The sequence below is a fragment of the Hemibagrus wyckioides genome, linkage group LG26 (genome assembly GCF_019097595.1).
Source record: "Hemibagrus wyckioides isolate EC202008001 linkage group LG26, SWU_Hwy_1.0, whole genome shotgun sequence".
Classification (NCBI taxonomy): domain Eukaryota; kingdom Metazoa; phylum Chordata; class Actinopteri; order Siluriformes; family Bagridae; genus Hemibagrus; species Hemibagrus wyckioides.
Genome location: NC_080735.1, coordinates 12,280,582 through 12,299,936, shown reverse-complemented (window position 1 = coordinate 12,299,936; position 19,355 = coordinate 12,280,582). Strand labels below are relative to the sequence as shown.

The 19,355-nt window shown below is 39.8% G+C and overlaps 2 protein-coding genes across 6 annotated transcripts in view; one reads left to right on the top strand and one right to left on the bottom strand.

Moving 5' to 3' along the window:
• The window catches only part of bcl9 (BCL9 transcription coactivator), a 99,718-nt gene extending 95,609 nt beyond the window's left edge, over positions 1–4,109 (top strand). For all 4 annotated transcript variants that reach the window (XM_058380996.1, XM_058380995.1, XM_058380997.1 and 1 more), the window contains exons 10-11: positions 76–360; positions 1,365–4,109. In XM_058380996.1, coding sequence (XP_058236979.1) covers positions 76–360; positions 1,365–2,479 — 1,400 coding nt within the window. In that variant the 3' untranslated portion in view covers positions 2,480–4,109. The remainder of the gene's footprint in view (positions 1–75; positions 361–1,364) is intronic.
• A 130-nt stretch (positions 4,110–4,239) lies between these two features.
• Positions 4,240–16,453, bottom strand: gja5b (gap junction protein, alpha 5b). Of its 2 annotated transcripts, none has more exons than XM_058381000.1 (2): positions 15,725–16,453; positions 4,240–7,586 (listed from the first exon to the last, which is right to left on the bottom strand). In XM_058381000.1, exon 2 carries the CDS (start codon positions 7,567–7,569, stop codon positions 6,394–6,396), a length of 1,176 nt encoding a protein of 391 aa, XP_058236983.1. In that variant the 5' UTR covers positions 7,570–7,586; positions 15,725–16,453; the 3' UTR covers positions 4,240–6,393. The 2 variants fall into 2 exon arrangements, with proteins under 2 accessions (XP_058236983.1, XP_058236982.1); XM_058380999.1 differs by having other exon boundaries at positions 4,240–7,589; positions 15,725–16,452.
• Positions 16,454–19,355: the final 2,902 nt, after the last annotated feature.

The following is a 19,355-nucleotide window of genomic DNA, read 5'->3' as shown; positions in this document are numbered from 1 at the left end:
CATCTTAATTCTGAAGATGGCAAAAATACTTTTGTTTGTATTGTCCTTACTAAGCTTTCTAACCATTTTCTTTAGGTGGAAGCGCTCCTCCCTCTGCACCCCCTTCCAGTAGTTCAACCAGCCAGCCGGGCTCTATCAATGTCCCAGGAAGTCTTCCGTCCAGCAGTCCTTACTCCATGCCACCAGAACCCACGCTATCCCAGAATCCTCTCTCCATCATGATGTCACGAATGTCCAAGTTTGCTATGCCTAGCTCCACACCCCTTTATCATGACGCCATTAAAACCGTGGCCAGCTCAGATGATGACTCGCCACCTGCAAGATCGCCAAACCTTCCATCAATGAACAATAATATGCCTGGTAAGACTATATTAATGTTTGACTAATATACAGATAGCTGACAAATTAAAGGAACAACCATTGGATTTTGCTGCCTTTAAATGGATCCATTTGCCCCTTTAGAGGGTAGGGTCATTGCAAACCAATATAGTTATTCTGACTTATCCGATTTATCCTTTAATTCAATTCTATTCTGATGCAATTGGTCTATTTCAGGATGACCCTGTACTCTTTCCACAGAGCATGAGGGGTCACCAAGTAGTTTAATGAGTATTAAAAAAAGGCATCTTAAATAATATGCTATGGCCTCACCATCTATGGTAGATTATGTTAAATTACTTTACCAACATTATCAAAACATCTGTAGGAGTAGTTTATAAGATTCAGGGACTTGCAAAATCAGTTGTTCTGGTGGCTCATAAAGGCCTAAGACCTCCATAATAACCATAAAGTGCTCACTTTATCTTGGGTTTTCTTTCAATGTGTCACCCTTCAATACTTTAATTATAAAGCATTAGTTATACTAAAGAGTAAAAACCATTTCATGTTACTTTTTGGCAGATTAAGGGTGCTTAATGAGATCAGTTCATATACATATATTTTGTACATAGGAAAAGTAAAAATGACTGTACAGAAAGTGTCTTCCGAGTAACCAAAATATATTTAAAATTGCATGTTCTCCTCATGTCCTGCTTCAGTAACTCTGGTTTCCTTACCTACAAAAATCATGTAGATTTACACTATATGGCCAGGTTAGTGGAATCCAGGATGTATTCCCACATTTACCATATTTTACTTAAAATATGCTTAATTGCACTGTTGATCATTAGAAGAAAAAATTCAGTTACTGCAAAAAATCAGTTTTGTGTTTACTGTACCATCAAATAAGGATTGTATTGTCCTGCGTAGATTTAGAGGATTGTGACAGTGAACAATTCACAAGTTGTCACATGGTTTGAACACCGTTAGAATAGAAATATACATGGAGTACTGTTTTTAAATTCTCTTTGTAATCATTCTTGCAGGTATGGGAAACCACCATCAAGGCCATCCACGCATGATGACCCCTAACTCATCTGGGCCCATGCCTTCACTCAGCCCTATGGGAATGACCACCATGGGATCCCAGCCTCTTTCTCATGGCATGCCAAACCAAATGCCTTCACCCAATCCTATGGGCCCGAACATGCCCCCTCATTCTGGTCCCATGGGTCCTGGCATGATGTCTCATGGAATGATGATGCCACCAGTCTCCCAAGATCCAGGCATGGGTAACAACCAGATGATGCCCCAAGGTCGTATGGGTCTGCCTCACAGAGGACAGGGCTTCCCTCCTGGACAGTCACCACCACAGCAGATGCCATTTCCTCACAATGGTCCTGGACCTCAGGGTGGCTTCCCACATGGAATGGGCTTCCAGGGAGAGGGGGGTCCAATGTCAAGGATGGGTAACATGGCCCATGGACCTGGTGGAGAACCAGGAATGTGCAAACCCAACACACCTGGAGGCCAGGAGTTTAATAACATGTCGGGCGTCTTCAATGACTCAGATTTACATGAGGTAATGCGGCCGGGTGCCTCTGGAATTCCAGAATTTGACCTCTCGCGTATTATCCCCTCAGAGAAACCCAGCCAGACTCTGTCTTACTTTCCCCGTGGAGGAGACGCACCTGGTGGAAAGCCACCTCACTCTTCTGGCCCACCTGGCTTTCCCCCTATGCAGGGGATGATTGGGGAGGGCAACTCAAGGATGGGTCTCCCCATGCAGGGCATGGGAGGTCCCCCAGGCCCTGGACACATGGGCCCCCAGGACATGCCAATGGGGAATCCTGGTCACAACCCCATGCGGCCTCCAGGCTTTATAGGCCAAAGCATAATGGGGCCCCAGCATAGGATGTTGTCACCAAGCCAGCAGCCGGGTATGATGGGAGGCCCAGGTATGATGCAAGGCAAGGAACGTCCCATGTACAACCATCCTGGCCCTGTAGGCTCCCCTAACATGATGATGTCACTACAAGGGATGGGTGGCCCTCAACAGACTATGATGATGCCTCCTCAGATGAGGCCTCGGGGCATGGCAGCAGACCTAGGAATGGGGTTTAATTCAGGCCCTGGGAACCCTGGGAATATAATGTTCTGAGCTGCTACAAGGAACTGACGGAAGCCTCGGCCACAAAACACCGAACACTCTGGATACTGTACAACCTGTGAAAATAAGAACTTTTTATATAAAAGGAAACAAAATGAGCTTTGTGTGGGTGTGTTTGTGACGAACAATGTGTAAAAATGCGGACACTTCTTGTGTGCATACACGCTTGGGCAGGACAAGGCTAATGTGTACACACACCCACATGCTCTCAAGACACCTGGATGTGTAAAGAGGGAGTCCTCGCTCCTGAGAATGGAGGTCATTTTGCAGGTGGAGTGCTAAGAGGGGGATTGGTATTTCTGCACACTACAATAATATGCCCTCCACACAGTTCAATCCAGATTTGGCATCATTTGCAACGGAATGATTTTTATTTTTTTTTTTTTTGGAACTTTGGGAATGTATTTGGATTCAGACTCTCAACTTAAGGATTTTTTTTTTATTAGCCTGACATTGTGTGGCCATAGTAAATATGCGCGAGGCCACGTACAAAGCCAACAGCAAACCGAGTTAAAGGATGACCTTAAAGTAGTGGTTTATATGTTGTACTTTTATGTTGAAAAATCAAAAGGAGACAGATTAACTGAGTGGCAAATGTGGTCGGAGACGGATCCCAAACTGAATGAACAGTAGTGAAAATGAAAACGACAAAAAAAAAAAAAAAAAAAAAAAAGTCAAGGGACATTTTGTCACAAGTTGCACCATCTTGGCTGTATGTTTACATCTCATCGCATCACTTTCCTCTGAGTCATGAAATGCTCTTTGTATGTGTGTACTGTACTTGTGTTGTTAAAGGGATTTTACCAGTGACTTCTATAGTTTCTTTTTTCCATCTACATTTGTAAAGGGGGAGGGTTTTTGGGAGTTGGCTGTTGGTAGCCAATATGGTGCAACGAACACCAACACAAAAATACTGTGTACCGTGGAGGCGTACAGAATATTTTAAATTTAATTTCATTTTGCTACTCCCGTGTATGATAAAACCAAACTAAGACCTCATACAGATCATAGTATTATTAAAAAAAAAAACAAGCACAAACAAAAATTAATTGTAAAGAATAAGAAGTGTTTTTTCCTTTACTCTTTTTTTATTGTAGAGAAAAACACTTTGACAACACGCTGTAGAAACAGTAATTTGATGTTTGCTGTCAGCGTGGTTTCTGGTTCATTTTCTGGAATTGTCTGTAAGCTGGACCGTGGCACTTCAGATCCCAGGAAGATGCACTCAGTATCACCGTTACATCAATTGCCAGAGCCACGAAGTCTCAAAAGACCGCAATGCCAGATACTTGGGAAGATGCTGAAGGGGAATGGTTAAATTGAATTGTTTTAGCCACATATGACAGCAACACAGTGCAGCGCTGGATTACTGATGGGGTGGTAAACTGTTTTTTGTTTTGTTTTTTCCTTTCTTTTCTTTTTCTTTTTCTTTTTTTTTTTTTTTGTAGAAAACAAATGATGGAAAAACAACAGAAAAAGCTAATAGGTTGTCCTCATGTCCCCAGCCCTCCTGTGTTGATGCTTGTCATGTGTAACTCCATTGAATTTGGTACTGAACCACTTCCTAAGGCTGGGCTGTGGTGTTGGAAGACAAATAAAATATATTGTTTGGTATAAAGTGTCAGGCAGTACAGTGTCCTTCTTTTGTGAATGTGAATGGTCTTACAGCACCCCCTGCTGGAGGATATGGGATGTGCCCATTGAAATATGCAGTAAAGTTTCAATGCCCACTAACTTTAACAAATTCAGACTTGGCTTTCAAAGAATTTATTACATACTCAAACTATAATGTTTAATCACACATTATCACAAAATGAACTCAAATTGTACTTATCAGTAAATTGAAAAAAATGTCTTTAGATAATCTCTACAGGATGCACAGTTCCATGGAATTTTTAGAAATTGACATGGCATGACCAGCTAAAGGTCCTTTTTAGCAGAGCATAGAGTCCATGCACAGGCCACTCAACTCCTAGAAGAAGCTTTGGAATCTCCTTCAGTGGTACCAGAGATTTTTCCACGCTTGCTGAAAGACACTTTCTTTTCAAATCATGCCTGAATAGCTTCAATCATTCATCATGAACCTTGGTTAGTTTTATTCGTTGTTACGAGTCTTCAGTGTTGCTGCGTAATTCAGTTTGCACAATAGTTTCACGCATGCGTACTTTAACACATCGGTTTGTAACATTCCCACTGTGCTGCTCCCAAGCTCCAGCTCTCTACTTCTATAATTACCCAGTGTAAGGGACAAATGGCATACAGGTCTAATTTTAGCACATGGTATGATTATTTAGCAGCTGCAGAAACATAAGCAGCAGTTTCTGTTTTGCCTGGACAAGAAATCCCAGAACGTGAGCGCTTCATTGGACGGTTGAGCATACATGACCTTTCAGCACTGCAGGGGAATTTGGATAAATGTGGGTTATTTTACACTCAGGGTTGAGCAACAGTAGGGAAAAAATGGACTGAATTTTGTTGCCATCTAGTGGTTGACATAAATCTTTGGTTGAACGGTGCAGGTTCCCAAGCCTGGTATTGCACATTTTAGTGTTTCCATGCTCTTGCCCAAGACAGATGTTTCAGCTGCTATATATGCTTGAAAAGAGATTCAATAATAATAAAAGCTAAAAATAAATACATGGAAAAAGCACACATTGTTATTTACATATAGAAGCAAAGGTGTTTGATTACTTGTGGTGAAAATTCTTATATAATGTATGACGAGCCTCTACCATTCAACAAACTTCATCTAGATGAGGCATAATGCAAAATAAAGCAAATGCAGTTTAGAAGATTATAATAGCTGCTAAAGGTATGCAGCTGAAACCTGTAACAGTGATGTCTGTAATAAAGCAGTGACCTGGATTTAGTGAAGTTTATATCTCTCTTCCTATTCACAGTTAAGGGTCCCAGGGCAACATTGTGGCACAGCAGCTTGAGTTTCTGCCTCACAGCTTGAAGTTCCTCGGTTTGATCCTGAGCATGATCTTAGTGCCGAAGCTGTAGACTTTTGCATGTTGTCCCTTGTCCTCAGACTTTGTCTAGGTACTCCTTTAGGTGTGAATATACACTGATCAGGCATAATATTATGACCTACTGCCTAACATTGTGTTGGTCCCCCTTTTGCTGCCAAAACAGCCCTGACCTGTCATGCACTGTGTTTTCTGACACCTTTCTATCAGAACCAGCATTAACTTCTTCAGCAACAGTAGCTCTTCTGTTGGATCGGACCACACGGGCCATCCTTCGCTCCCCACGTGCATCAATGAGCCTTGACCGCCCATGACCCTGTCGCCAGTTCACCACTGTTCCTTCCTTTGACCACTTTTGATAGATACTGACCACTGCAGACCGGGAACACCCCACAAGAGCTGCAGTTTTGGAGATTCAGTCGTCTAGCCATCACAGTTTGGCCCTTCATCAAACTCACTCAAATCCTTACACTTACCCATTTTTCCTGCTTCTAACACATCAACTTTGAGGACAAAATGTTCACTTGCTGCCTAATATATCCCACCCACTAACAGGTGCCATGATGATGAGATAATCGGTGTTTTTCACGTCACCTGTCAGTGTTCATAATGTTATGCTTGATCGGTGTATATGTGCATGGTGACCTGTGATGGATTAGTGTCACTGTCTTATTCAAGTTGTGTTTAATGTTCCGGGCTAGGCTGTGAATTCACCAGAAGCCTTACCAAAAAGGTAACTGGATATGAATGAATAAGTTATTATCACTATGCACCATAATACAGACCTGCGGGGAATATAATATTGTATATCGAATTAATGTAGACTACTTTTCTTGCAGCAGATGGTTCTTGGTTTAAACTTAATGTTTGTTTTCTGGCTAAATATGCAAAACTTACTACTAGTTTATGGCTGCCTAGCCTAAGGGCGCAAGGCTATACCGACAGATCGTCGGGTCTCACTCTACTGCTGGTCCCACTGCTCTTGCTGAATCGTCGTTTGTTGCTCAAGGATCCATTGCTTAGCAGTGTGGGTGGAACACACATATTGGGCATGTTTGTGGATTCCTGTGTGAAGCTCATCTTGAGAAAGTCTTCAGGTCCTGTACTGTCATGATCGCGGTGACGCTCTGTTGCAATGTTGGCAGAATTCTGCTGGTGTGCCAGGTGGTTGGTAAATGGTGGGCAGCTCGGATGTGTGTGGGTGTGTGTGTGCGTTTTTGTATGGAATATGTGTGAAGGTGGAGTAGATGTTGCTAGGCACTCGTGGAAATCGGGTGGTGGGGTACAGGCTCTGTTTGGTGTGGAAGGTTCTGGAGAAGTAGAGGTTATAGCCAGTGTTGTATTAGATCTCTGATTCTTTTTGGCCTGATTTTCAGTCACACACCTTTTGCACTCCTTCCATGCTAAGTGGTAGAGCTCAAGAACGCTCAGAATCAGAGACACACCGGCCACTACGAGCATGAACACAATGAAGACGTTCTTTTCAGTGGGCCGTGAGATGTAACAGTTGACTGTATGTGGGCAAGGAGGCCCATTGCACAGGTATAGTGCTTCGAGGAAGATTCCGTAGATTACATACTGAACTATGATGAAGATCACTTCCATCAGGCTTCGGATTATGATACTCAGGACGTAGGTCTGTAGCAGCGCACCCCTCAGATGCACTTTCCCCCTGCTGGATTCCTCCTTTCCACAATTCTTTTCTTCCTCTGGGTACTTCTCTGTACCACCTCCTCCTCCACCACCACCACCTCCACCTCCTCCACTGTCAGCTTCCTGCTCCTTCTGCCTTCTCTTCTCCTCCCTGCGCACAGTGTGCATGGCATGTCCCATGTAGATAAGTGAAGGTGTAGATACGAAGACTATCTGGAGCACCCAGAAGCGTATATGAGCGATGGGGAAAGCGCGATCGTAGCAAACGTTCTCGCAACCTGGCTGTTCTGTGTCGCATGTGAAGTCCTCCTGCTCGTCACCCCACGAAGACTCTGCTGCAGTGCCCAGCACCAGGATACGGAATATGAAGAGGATGGTGAGCCACACTTTGCCTACTGAGGTCGAATGCTCCTGCACTTCTTCCAGGAAATTACCCAGCAAGCTCCAGTCTGCCATAGGCAAGTGCGGGAGGTCTGCTTGAGGGAGAAAGAAAGGACACCAGTTTTAATAGAAATAGAAAGACTTTCTTACAAAAGGTGTTTGTGTTAATATAAGCATGATTTAAAATAATAGGCTTAACACTATCTTGCATCTGTGTCTATTTAGGGCCTGAAAGATCATATATTTCAGATTTAACCCAACAACACCATGGCCTAAATTTGAAGTTTATAGGAATCTATCTCCATCAGAAACGCTTGAAAAATACTACAAACAAAGCCAGAGGTAGAAAGTCAGCAAGATCAGTAAATTCTGGCTCCTCAACCTCGATTTGATTAGTTATTTCTCAGTTTCTATTTTAAAATGAAGTGACCCTGACCCTGACGAGTGAAGGATTGCTGTAAGCCTAAAGCACAGCACCAGATTTTAACATTAATTAACGTGATCTTTGGCCCATGAGCTTCATATCTGACAGCTTGCCTCCTACCACCTTTCACCTTTTAACCTTTCACTCTTTTATGTGTTTTAAAATGTACATTAAGTCCTAAATATTTCTAGTATCAACCTTAAGCCCGGTGAAACTTTCAGCAATGTCACTAAAAAAACAACCCCCCAAAAAATAATAAGTCTATTACTTTCTTTAAAAAAACAAAAACAAATAAAAAACAAAACAAAAGGCTTGTCCTACTGGAGAAACCCAACAATATCTTATATACAACACTGCAGTCCTTATCAGTCCTTCCAATCCTTTTTCCGCTTATCAGACAGGGTTTGAAGCAAAACTCCTTCACGAGGTTAACATCTATCTAAAGGAACCTTGTTTCCTCCGAGTGAAACGTTTTAGATGATGGGTGGCCATGTCTTCCTAAGACCTTCTTATTTTCTTATCGTGCTTCTAAATAGATTTTGTTTTGTTAAAGTCCTACACTTGGGCATGCTGTGCTGTTCAATGCTAGGAATGAATGAATGTGTGTGTTTTTGTGTTTGTCGGTGGTTGTACTGTCATGCCCTTACAAACTTTTCCCATACATTCACATGCTGAAGATTGTGGGAAGTAGCCTGACAGATTCAAGGACATCTCAACTAAAAATAAACATTATAGGGGATATCATTCCCTGCCTGGATTTGGGAGTCTAGCTGCTTTTGGATACTGTTTTTTTTAAGTGACACATCCTCTTGGATGGAACTTGTTGGGTATTTTAGGAGAAAAACAGATAAAACTATCACTAATCATTTAGGGTTCTTCAGCCAATGCAAACGTGTCTAAAAATGGATAATGTTTGCCGTTATAATCTTTCTGGTAGTCTTTCTGAGTTTGGTGATGATAATAATAGTAATAATAACTGATAGTTGATGATAATTGATAGTCATAATAACTATACATCAGTACAATATATCATCTGTTACAGATTTTACTTCATAGCCATATGTCCTTTCATAACTCTAGATGCAGTTGCAATACACAGAGTAGCATGGATAATAAATAAGCAGTTCAACCTGTACTGAGAGGTCGAAGAAAGGCTGTCAAGATTGAGAGCTTGCTAGCATTATGTTAGAAGACAGGGGGAGTAATCTGAAATGTATTTAATTTTTCCTTAGTTGCATAGTATCACAGCTAACTTTATAGAAGCAATATAGAAGCTAGATAGCTATCGACTACCACATATTATATACACTGATCAGGCATAACATTATGACCACTGAGAGGTACCGTGAATAAGACTGATGATCTCCTCATCATGGCACCTGTTAGTGGGTGGGATATATTAGGCAGCAAGTGAACATTTTGTCCTCAAAGTTGATGTGTTAGAAGCAGGAAAAATGGACAAGTGTAAGGATTTGAGCGAGTTTGACAAGGGCCAAATTGTGATGACCGGATCAGAGCATCTCCAAAACTGCAGCTCTTGTGGGGTGTTCTTGGTCTGCAGTGGTCAGTATCTATCAAAAGTGGTCTAAGGAAGGAACAGTGGTGAACCGGTGACAGGGTCATGGGCGGCCAAGGCTCACTGATACACGTGGGGAGCGAAGCCTGGCCCGTGTGATCCGATCCAACAGACAAGCTACTGTTGCTAAGTTAATGCTGGTTCTGATAGAAAGGAGTCAGAATACACAGTGTATCGCAGTTTGTTGTGTAAGGGGCTGCATAGCCACAGACCAGTCAGGGTGCCCATGCTGACCCCTGTGCACCACCAAAAACGCCAACAATGGGCACATGAGCATCAGAACTGGACCACGGAGCAATGGAAGAAGGTGGCCTGATCTGATGAATGACATTTTCTTTTACATCACGTGGATGGCTGGGTGCGTGTGTATCACTTACCTGGGGAACACATGGCACCAGGATACACTATGGGAAGAAGGCAAGCTGGCGGAGGCAAGTCACGCTTTGGACAATGTCTGGGAAACCTTGGGTCCTGCCATCCATCTGGATGTTACTTTGACACGTACCACCTACCTAAGCATTGTTACAGACCATGTACACCCTTTCATGGAAACAGTATTCCCTGATGGCTGTGGCCTCTTTCAGCAGGATAATGCACCGTGCCACAAAACAAAAATGGTTCAGGAATGGTTTGATGAGCACAACAATGAGTTTGAGGTGTATACATATATATGTGGTAGTTTATAGCCACCAGCTCCTGATATACAAATCTTTTGACACATGCATGTTTTGCTCTTTATGCTCTACCATCTCCATACCATCTTATTTATCAAGATAGATTTAAACGGATATATTTGTAAATAATTTCTATGAGGTTTTACACTGTAAAAATCCCGTAAATTCAGCAAAAGCTCGTATTTTATTCATGCTTCTGAGCATATGTAAACCACGCACTGATCAACTTCTAATCATATACTATGCATGGATAAGTGGACATTAATATAGAGAATATACTCTTGAGATTATTTTTATTATGTTTAAAGGATTTAGCAGACATCCTTATCCAGAGTGACTTACAGCATTGCTTTGGAGTCAAAATCACATCCTCATGGCTAGTTCACTTGGACAAGGACTAATAACATGAAGGACATTTAGTTTCAGCTTTTGGGCAAGCCACCATTTTGGGATAATAATAATAATAATAATATTAATGATGTGTCCATCATTTATTTTATTTTACCTCAACCCTGTTGCCTCAACTCCCTCTCAATTATAACTTTTTACCTTTTTTTTTTTTTTTTTGTAAAACAGCTTCCTCTTCCCATCAAAGTAAAAGTAATTCCGAACTTTCCACGGAAAAAATTAAAGTCCTTTCATAAAAACAAAATAGATATCATTAAGAAAAACAGAATCTTTTCTCCCTTACACAAGCATTACAGAGCCTTTTTCTACAAAGGTCAATTATATCTCACCAAGGACAGCTTTTCAAGACAAGCAGCGTATTCATGCTGTCAGTGGGGTCAATAGCAATTACCTTTTCTACCTTTGCTTTTATGTCATTCGATTTTTATCACAGAACGGAAATGTTTCCTGTTCTTTCAGCTACAGAGGGTATTGTACTGTATCATGTGGTACGCTGTGTTGCTGTTCGTCATAAGTGCTTACTTTCACTGTAAAGGAAAGGATTTTTGTATATGAACTCCCCCCTCCCTTTTCTGCTTTCTGCCTCTCTAAACGGAAAGTTTGTCTTGCTCCTCAAGGGAGTTAATGGGAACAGTCTGGGTAGAATACTCCCAAACCCACTCTTCCCAAAGGGCCTGTTTCTATGTGAAGAACATAAAATAGATATACTTGCCCTTTTTTTTTTTTGATATTGCACGTTGTGTTAAATAAAGTAAACAGACCAGAGTATTTATTTTACGCAAGAAATGTCCCTAAATATATCCGAGCTTGTAAACTTGAGCTTGAGACGTGTGTCTACTGGAAGGCATTTAGAAATAAAAATGAGCGGAGTCTACGAGTAATGAATCACCTGGACTTGCATAGCACTGACCTCTTGTTCTGTTCTGATGTGAAACTAAAATTAATCACATGTGATTTTATACAGGCATATGTTTAACTGCATTTGTCAGATGGCTGAAATATACTGCCATCTGGAATTATGGCTATTAAGGATGATTGGGGTGTGTTTCACCCTTGTAGCTCATATCGTATTTTATTGTATTTTATTATATTATCTTTTATTCGACATCGAAGACTCCTGCTCAGTTTTACAAAGGTTTACGTTTATAAACATACACATAGGTTGTCAACTGTTCTTTAAGCGTTGCTTACCCTCAGCTTACATACTTATTTGTAAATGTAATATCAGTCAGACACAAATGGTATCTGAGTCATGGACTCACCCTTAAGATACTTAAGATATTATTACGGAATGTCCAACTCTGGCAGCGGAACCATCCAGCAGACAGACTGGTGACACGGAAGCTCACTTGGAGCCTCCGTACGTGAGGGTAAGAGCCACTGTTCTGCCCCTTCCACTGGAGGAAGCAATCTTAAACAATATAATTTCCCTCTTACACAGTACTTAAAAGGAAGCTAGCCGGGTTAGAGACTGTAAGGCCAAAAAGGGCAACGTTTAGCACTTACAAACAAAGAGCCCATGTAAATGTCAGCCTTTTTTGTTTAAAAAAAACTGTTATACAATGCACTTGGCACGTACAGCATGTGAACCGCTCTATAATTCCCAAGCTATAAATATATTAAAGAAACACTTTTCCCACTGAGTGACCCAATAACAAATTAGCACATATACTGTTTGTAGGAAATATTATCATGATGCTATTACTTACAGCACTGAGATAAAGGTTTCCACAGAATCTCGGAAATATTATTGGTCAGCTTTCTTTAACATGCTCAGAATCAGAACAGCATACCTACGAGCCGAATCCATCCAGAGGAGGAAGAGGGTGAACCTCACACCCATCTCCTTTACTTGTTTACCCTTTAGAAACAGAACAATGCTGGTTTTTTTTTTTTTCTGTAAGAGAGCCTGCAGATAGGGATGGGGGCTACAATGTGCTGAAACAAGCTTCTGAAAACAGCAGCGGAGAAACCAGGCACTTCCGTTTTCTGTTTGTCTGGGTTGGACTCATGGCAAATGACAATAGACACAATAAAAATGCACTTGAAAGGAGCACAATACTTGAGAGAAGGGGTGGGTTATAGTTAGACAGGGTTTGAGGATAATCAGAATAAAGTAGAGTGACTCAGAATAATGACTGCAGTGCTCTACAAACATTTGCTTTTCGATGTTAATAGGACGTTGTTAACACAACACATTCCCAGTCTGACAAAACAACTATTATAGAAATGTTTGTGTTAAAATTCCTGCGTGTTTTCACAATGTTAACAAAGTTGATGTTTTAAAAAAATAATAAAATTTCTCAGAACATCCAGAAAACTTAAGCAAAAGTTTGACGAAACATTCAGAAAACTGCTCTGATCCAGTGGTCTAGCCATCACAATTTGGCCCTTCGTCAAACTTGCTCAAATCCTTACGCTTGTCCATTTTTCCTGCTTCTAACACATCAACTTTGAGGACAAAATGTTCACCTGCTGCCTAATATATCCCACCCACTAACAGGTGCCATGATGAGGAGATCATCAGTCTTATTCACTTCACCTCTCAGTGCTCATAATGTTATGCCTGAGCAGTGTACATTACAGCACAGTGGAAATCTTTTCTTTGCATATCCCAGCTGAGGAAGTTGGGGTCAGAGCATAGGGGCAGCTAAGATACAGCGCCCTTGGAGCAGGGAGGGTTAAGGGCCTTGCTCAAATGCCCAACAGTGGAGCTTGGTCCCAGATAGCAAAATAGGTCTGGCCCAGATCTGGCCCACACTATGCACTTATACTTGGCCCACATACCACAAATTGGTGGCCCATATTTGGTTTGCCAGAGGTGGGCCAAACATGGGCCAGCACTGGGCCACACCAAATAAACCAAACCTTAACCGGGCCACATCTGGCATGCCATCATATTAACAGTGCTATCACTGCCAGACCTGGTCCACATCTGGTTGACATAACACTTGCCATGCCAGAACTCAGCCAGCAGTGCCGGCTTAATGCCAGATCTGGCCCAGACCCGTCTGTTATGCGGGGTGGTGCTGAGGCTTGAACCCTGATCCTCCCAGAGCCTTAATCATTTGACATTACAAGTCTGAAGCCATGTTAAAATCAAAATGCACTGTTTAGCAACAAGCCAAACTTTGTAGTGAATATTATTATTCATTATTAATATTCGTAATTGATATTATTTTTGTGTCATTAGTCACAAATATTATATAGCCATAGATGTGAGTAAGATCACAAAGGATCGAGTCCTAGATTAGATCTGCTGCTCGGAAATATTTAATGAATTACGTTAACGAAATATTTTCGCTAATGCAGCCTTTTATGGGCATGGAAAGATCGTGAAAACCCGAAGTGTTAGATTTGACGTGGCCTGAGCAACACAGTGGCGTGACATTGAGCTTTAATATGAAAATGCATCCATCCTACCCATCTTTCTCTAGGCAAACCCTAACGCAATTCATGAACTTATCTGAGACACTCATAGACTATTCTAATAAATATTTACACAGCGTCATCTTGCTGTCCAAGTCCAAACCTTCTTCAGAGTGAAAAGACCGCATATAGGAGAATAGGGAAATGTTAGAGGTTATAAGAAGAAGACTATGTGGGTGTGGGTGTTTGTTAAATTGCTGAGATGCTAAATGAAATAGCAGTGCGGTGTCTGATTACTAATTACAGAAAAAATTAGAAAGAAATACGCATAGCAAAGCTACAGGGCACATGCTAAACACAGGGCAATGACAGGAGTGTGTGTGTGTGTGTGTGTGTGTACGCGCATTGCATTGAAATATTCTCTTGAGAATTATTATAATGTAATGACATAGGATCTATTTTCAGATGTGTGCCTGTTCTTACAATACCATTTGACCTAAAGCCGTCTGATTACACCAATGAATAGACACTCATGTGAAATATAGTGTTACATTCTGAAATATAAATATTTTGCACCTGAATCCTTGTTTAATTAAAGTGTGATTAGTTGAATAAAATCATAAGTTTATATAGTCCGTATTATATGTATGTAATTATCTTAATACCTTTCTATACTCTATATTCTCTACACATCATAGTAATGCTTTCTCTGAGCTTGCAAAGCCACCTACATAACTGCAGTAAGAAAAATAAACATTCAAAAAATTGATTATTTGTGCCACACCTACTTAATTCAGTCTGTATTGTCTCATTATTGGATATCCAGGACTTCTGAATCCAGAGACCACAACCCTGCTGTAAAGCTATAAGTATATATAGTGATGGTTGGTCAAGTGTTTTAATCAATAGCAAAGAAGTATAGTATTACAGGAAACTGTATACACTACATGGCCAAATGCGCCAATGACCAATCACATTCATCCCATGCTAGATTTAGTCTCCTTTGCTGTTATAATAAGCTCCAATCTTCAGCGACCGCTTTACCACTAGATTTTGGAGCGTTGTTGTGGGGATTTGAGTTCATTCAGTCGCAAGAGCATTAGTGAGGTCAGGCACCGATGAGGTCTGGCACACAGTCAGCATTCCAGTTTCATCCCAAAGGTGTTCAATGGGGTTAAGGTCAAGGCTCCGTGCAGGCCACTTGAGTTCTTCCATTCCAACCTTGGCAGACCATGGACCTTGTTTGTGTACAGGGGCATTGCTTGCTGGAACAGGTCCATGGGAACAGGGTCCCAAAGTTTTAAGGGAAATCTGAATGCTATAGCGTACAAAGGCATTCTAAACATTTGTGTGCTTCAAAATGGTAGAAGTTTAGGGAACATTTACATACAGTATGGCAGTTATGGTCAGATGTTTATATATGCTTTATATATATCAATATTTTCTTCTGTATACTTACTTGACTATATCATTTTCTTCTCTTTTGTTGCGGCTGATTAATATAAAATGATGCATTCACATTGATACATTTCCTATATGTGTAAATAATAAAACAAACATGCTTAAATTCTCTGAGATTACTCTTCCTGTGTGTCTCATATGAATTGCTCTGGAGCGATGGACATTGACCTCATTGCTCTGCCTTTATGAATGTTACACTATTTCTGAAATCATAGCAAAATTACACCAGGATTACTCACATTCAGGACCCAAATGGTTTAACAGCAATATATCAGTGAAATATCAACTTCAAACCTCCAAGCTTGACCTCTCTCTTACCTCTGTGATGTCTTGCTTAAGTACGAAGATCAGGAGTTGCCTGGAATTAACGTCTGGAAATTGACGCTTCTTGAAGTGAAGATGTCAGAATTTAGATGTCTACTTTATGGACAGAATTTGGTGGACAGGCTCTTTTTAAGTCTTGATTATAGAATATGCTGGCAGAAGCCTGGCAAATATGGATTGACCCTTCCTTTAAATTTTCTTTCGTTCAAAGGCCTTGTGATCCTCAGATTGACAGATAAGTCTGGGTTTTGGTACCTCTAGGGAAGGCTGAAAAGGAAAGTCTCACTTTGGGTAATTTGGAGGAATCAGACCTTTTTCTTCCTGCTAGTTGGTGTCCTTCAACCTTGGAGAACTGCAAAAGTTCCTGATGTTCTTGATGGCAGAATTCTTTTATCTCTGACCAAAGGTACCTTGATCTCTGTGCAGAGACAGGCTGTTAGATGTTCCCCTTACGCCTGAGGATGAATCCTTTGCTTTATTTTTCTTGTTCTTTACTCAAAAATACCAACTCTAGGATCTCACTGTCACGAGCAGCTGAATTGGAAGTGTAGACTCATCCGGAGGAAGACAGATATAGTGCAGACGGTGCTAGATCTCTATTAAACGATGAACAGGAACAGCTGCTTCAGTTCATGCTCCAGAATACACCAACAGGCATTGGGACTTTGAAATACCAGGAAACTTTTCCTCCTCCTCTGCGCTCCTTACTAGCACTCCTCCCTCCCCGTCTCCTTCACTTTCTTGTCCTCCTCCTCCTTCCTCTTGCTAGCCACAATGCCCCCCGTCTGCCTGCCTGGTACTCTATTTTTGTTTAGGCGAATATCTCCACATCAGGACAGGAAGTAAGATTCGCATTGGGAAAACAATTGGGTTTCCACCTAAAGGTTTGAGTCCCATGATAATTATTTCTAGCTTACTCAAGACTGTAGCTGGACATATATCATGAACATACATTACAGGAATGCAGTAACATGTAATTTTAACAACTGTAACAAAAAAATGATGTGATCAATTCACAATAAAACTTTAAAATCTCGTAATAATACAATTTACACTACCGGGCAGTTGAATTCGGAAATCTGATTGGTCAGAACCTCAGTATTAACATTGTTTAATAAGTTAAAGCTTTCAGTAAGGAGGCATTTATTTGATATTTATGAAAAGTGATAATATCTTTTCAAGTGAAGTTTATTCATGGCATTGTATTGACGTTGAAAAAGAGGCTGATATAGCTGCTATAACGTAAGTGATAAAGAAGGCTTTTGGCTAAATTAATTGTAACTATAAAATGGCTCAAAAGGATGAAGTGTTATTAATTAATAAATGAAACATTTTTGTTGTGCGTAATTGTTGAGAAATCAGTGCAGCATAAGAGGGAAAACATTTCAGGGTATGCTGTTAATAGAAAAATTTGGGGCTAGTAACAGCACAGCATACAGAGCAAACATTATCATTAACGTTACTGACAAATTGCCATTAGTTGACATTTTTGGGCTGGTTTAATAACTGTGATAAATCTCCATAGTTTCAATAATATCAGTGGACTAGGGTATGTTAAATCCTGAGGTAAAACAATGTGGGAGAGCTAAGTTGGTTAAGTAGTTGTTTGCTATACCTACCCGAAAGCCTGCTAACATAAATAGACGATCCTTATAGCTGACACTGTAGTATCTTCTCAACACATTTTATTACAAACTTTAAATCAAATAACATGACTCTCAGTCTGATAATGAGTAGTTCTGTCCTTGAAGCTAACAGGTGAGCTAACAGCTAGCACATTTTATTAGATCAGACAGTCAACAATACGATGTTACATGATTGTAAAGAAACAAAATTTATAATACGATGGCATCATTAGTATTAATTACACTATTACCTATAAATTTAGTGCCTTTTACAGTGTGTTAAGCAGTAACTCAGGATCTTCACCAGAAACTGAAACAGGGCCCATGTTCTTCTTATTAGTAAACGTTTATTGTTGATTGAAGATAAAAATCAAATAAAAACACACTAATCACACTAGTCATGCTAATTGTTGTTGCTCTTTTTATTCCAGACAAATGAGCACTAATTTGGCCTTAGGTCTAGCAGGGAAAATGTGTGCCCTTTTCAGATTGTGAGCTCGAGGGTGACTCATATAGATGAAATAAAGTTTAATCTGTTCTATTTTTATCTTTTGACTCTTCCTTACTCATCACACATACTATGTGTATTTCTATACATCTATATTACCTACTGGAAAAAAAAGCACAGTGTTATTAAAATACATATAAGTACAGTGTATTAACAACTAGTTCTTATGAAGAAGAATAAATAAGTCCCCTGTGTTATTCGCCTCATTTGTATTTGTCACATCTGTCTAAATTAAGACAAATCTAGTAGTTTTGAGAAAAACATAATAGTTTGGAATAGTTACATTTCCTCTTGACTTGACTATAAGAGCTGAAGTGTGACCACCGCACTCCAACCTGTCAGCGACACCTAGTCTAGACACCTTGTTTATCATGCTTCTGCACTGCTGGTCATGTGGACAGTGATAAAATGCCTTCTCCTTCATTTAGTACCCCTGTCAGTAAGGGTGCTAGCAGTGCTGGGCCAGATGTTCACCCAAAGCATTGATGTGATACTGTGATCCTGAAACAGTAATAAATCAAGGTAAATCAAATCAAATCAATTTATTGTCACTCCATATCCACATGGTGAAAATCCTGCAAACAAGTGTACACAAATATACACAATAACTCCTGTACAGTGTTCTTAACAGACGATACACACAGCATACATGTACACATATACAGTACTGCTACACAATGTGTAGGTGAGTAAAAAGTAGCAATAAATTATTCATTTATTCATTTTCCAATTAATATATTCATTCTTTCCGCTTTATGTTTATTTGAATACTCATTCATTCATTCTTTCTTTCTTTCTTTCTTTCTTTCTTTCTTTCTTTCTTTCTTTCTTTCTTTCTTTCTTTCTTTCTTTCTTTCTTTTAGGCATTTCATTCTCTACTTCATTTATATTTATTTGTTCATTTGTTCACTCTTTCATTCATCCGTTCATTCATGCATTCATTCATTTAATTTTTCACTAGTTCATTTATATTTCATTTATCCATTCATTCAGTTAATCACTGATTTATTAATTCACTCTTTCATTTATATTTCATTCATTCGATCGATCATTCATTTGATCAATCAATCAATCAATCAATCAATAATTTATTCATTCACTCTTCCATTCATTTATTCATTCATCCTTCCATTCTTTCATTCATTTATTCACCCATTTATTCATTCAATCAATCACTAATTCATTCACTTTTTCATTTATATTTCATTCATTTATTCATTCATTCAATTAATTTGTCAATCATTAATTTATTCATTCACTCATTCATTCATTCATTCATTCATTCATTCACTTATTAAATCACTAATTTATTCATTCATGCTTTTATTTATATTTCATTCATTCATTCATTCATTCATTCATTCATTCACTCATTCATTCATTCTTTCATTCATTTATTCATCCATTTATTCATTCAATCACTAGTTCATTCACTTTTTCATTCATATTTTATTCATTTATAAATTGATTCAATTAATTTGTCAATCATTAA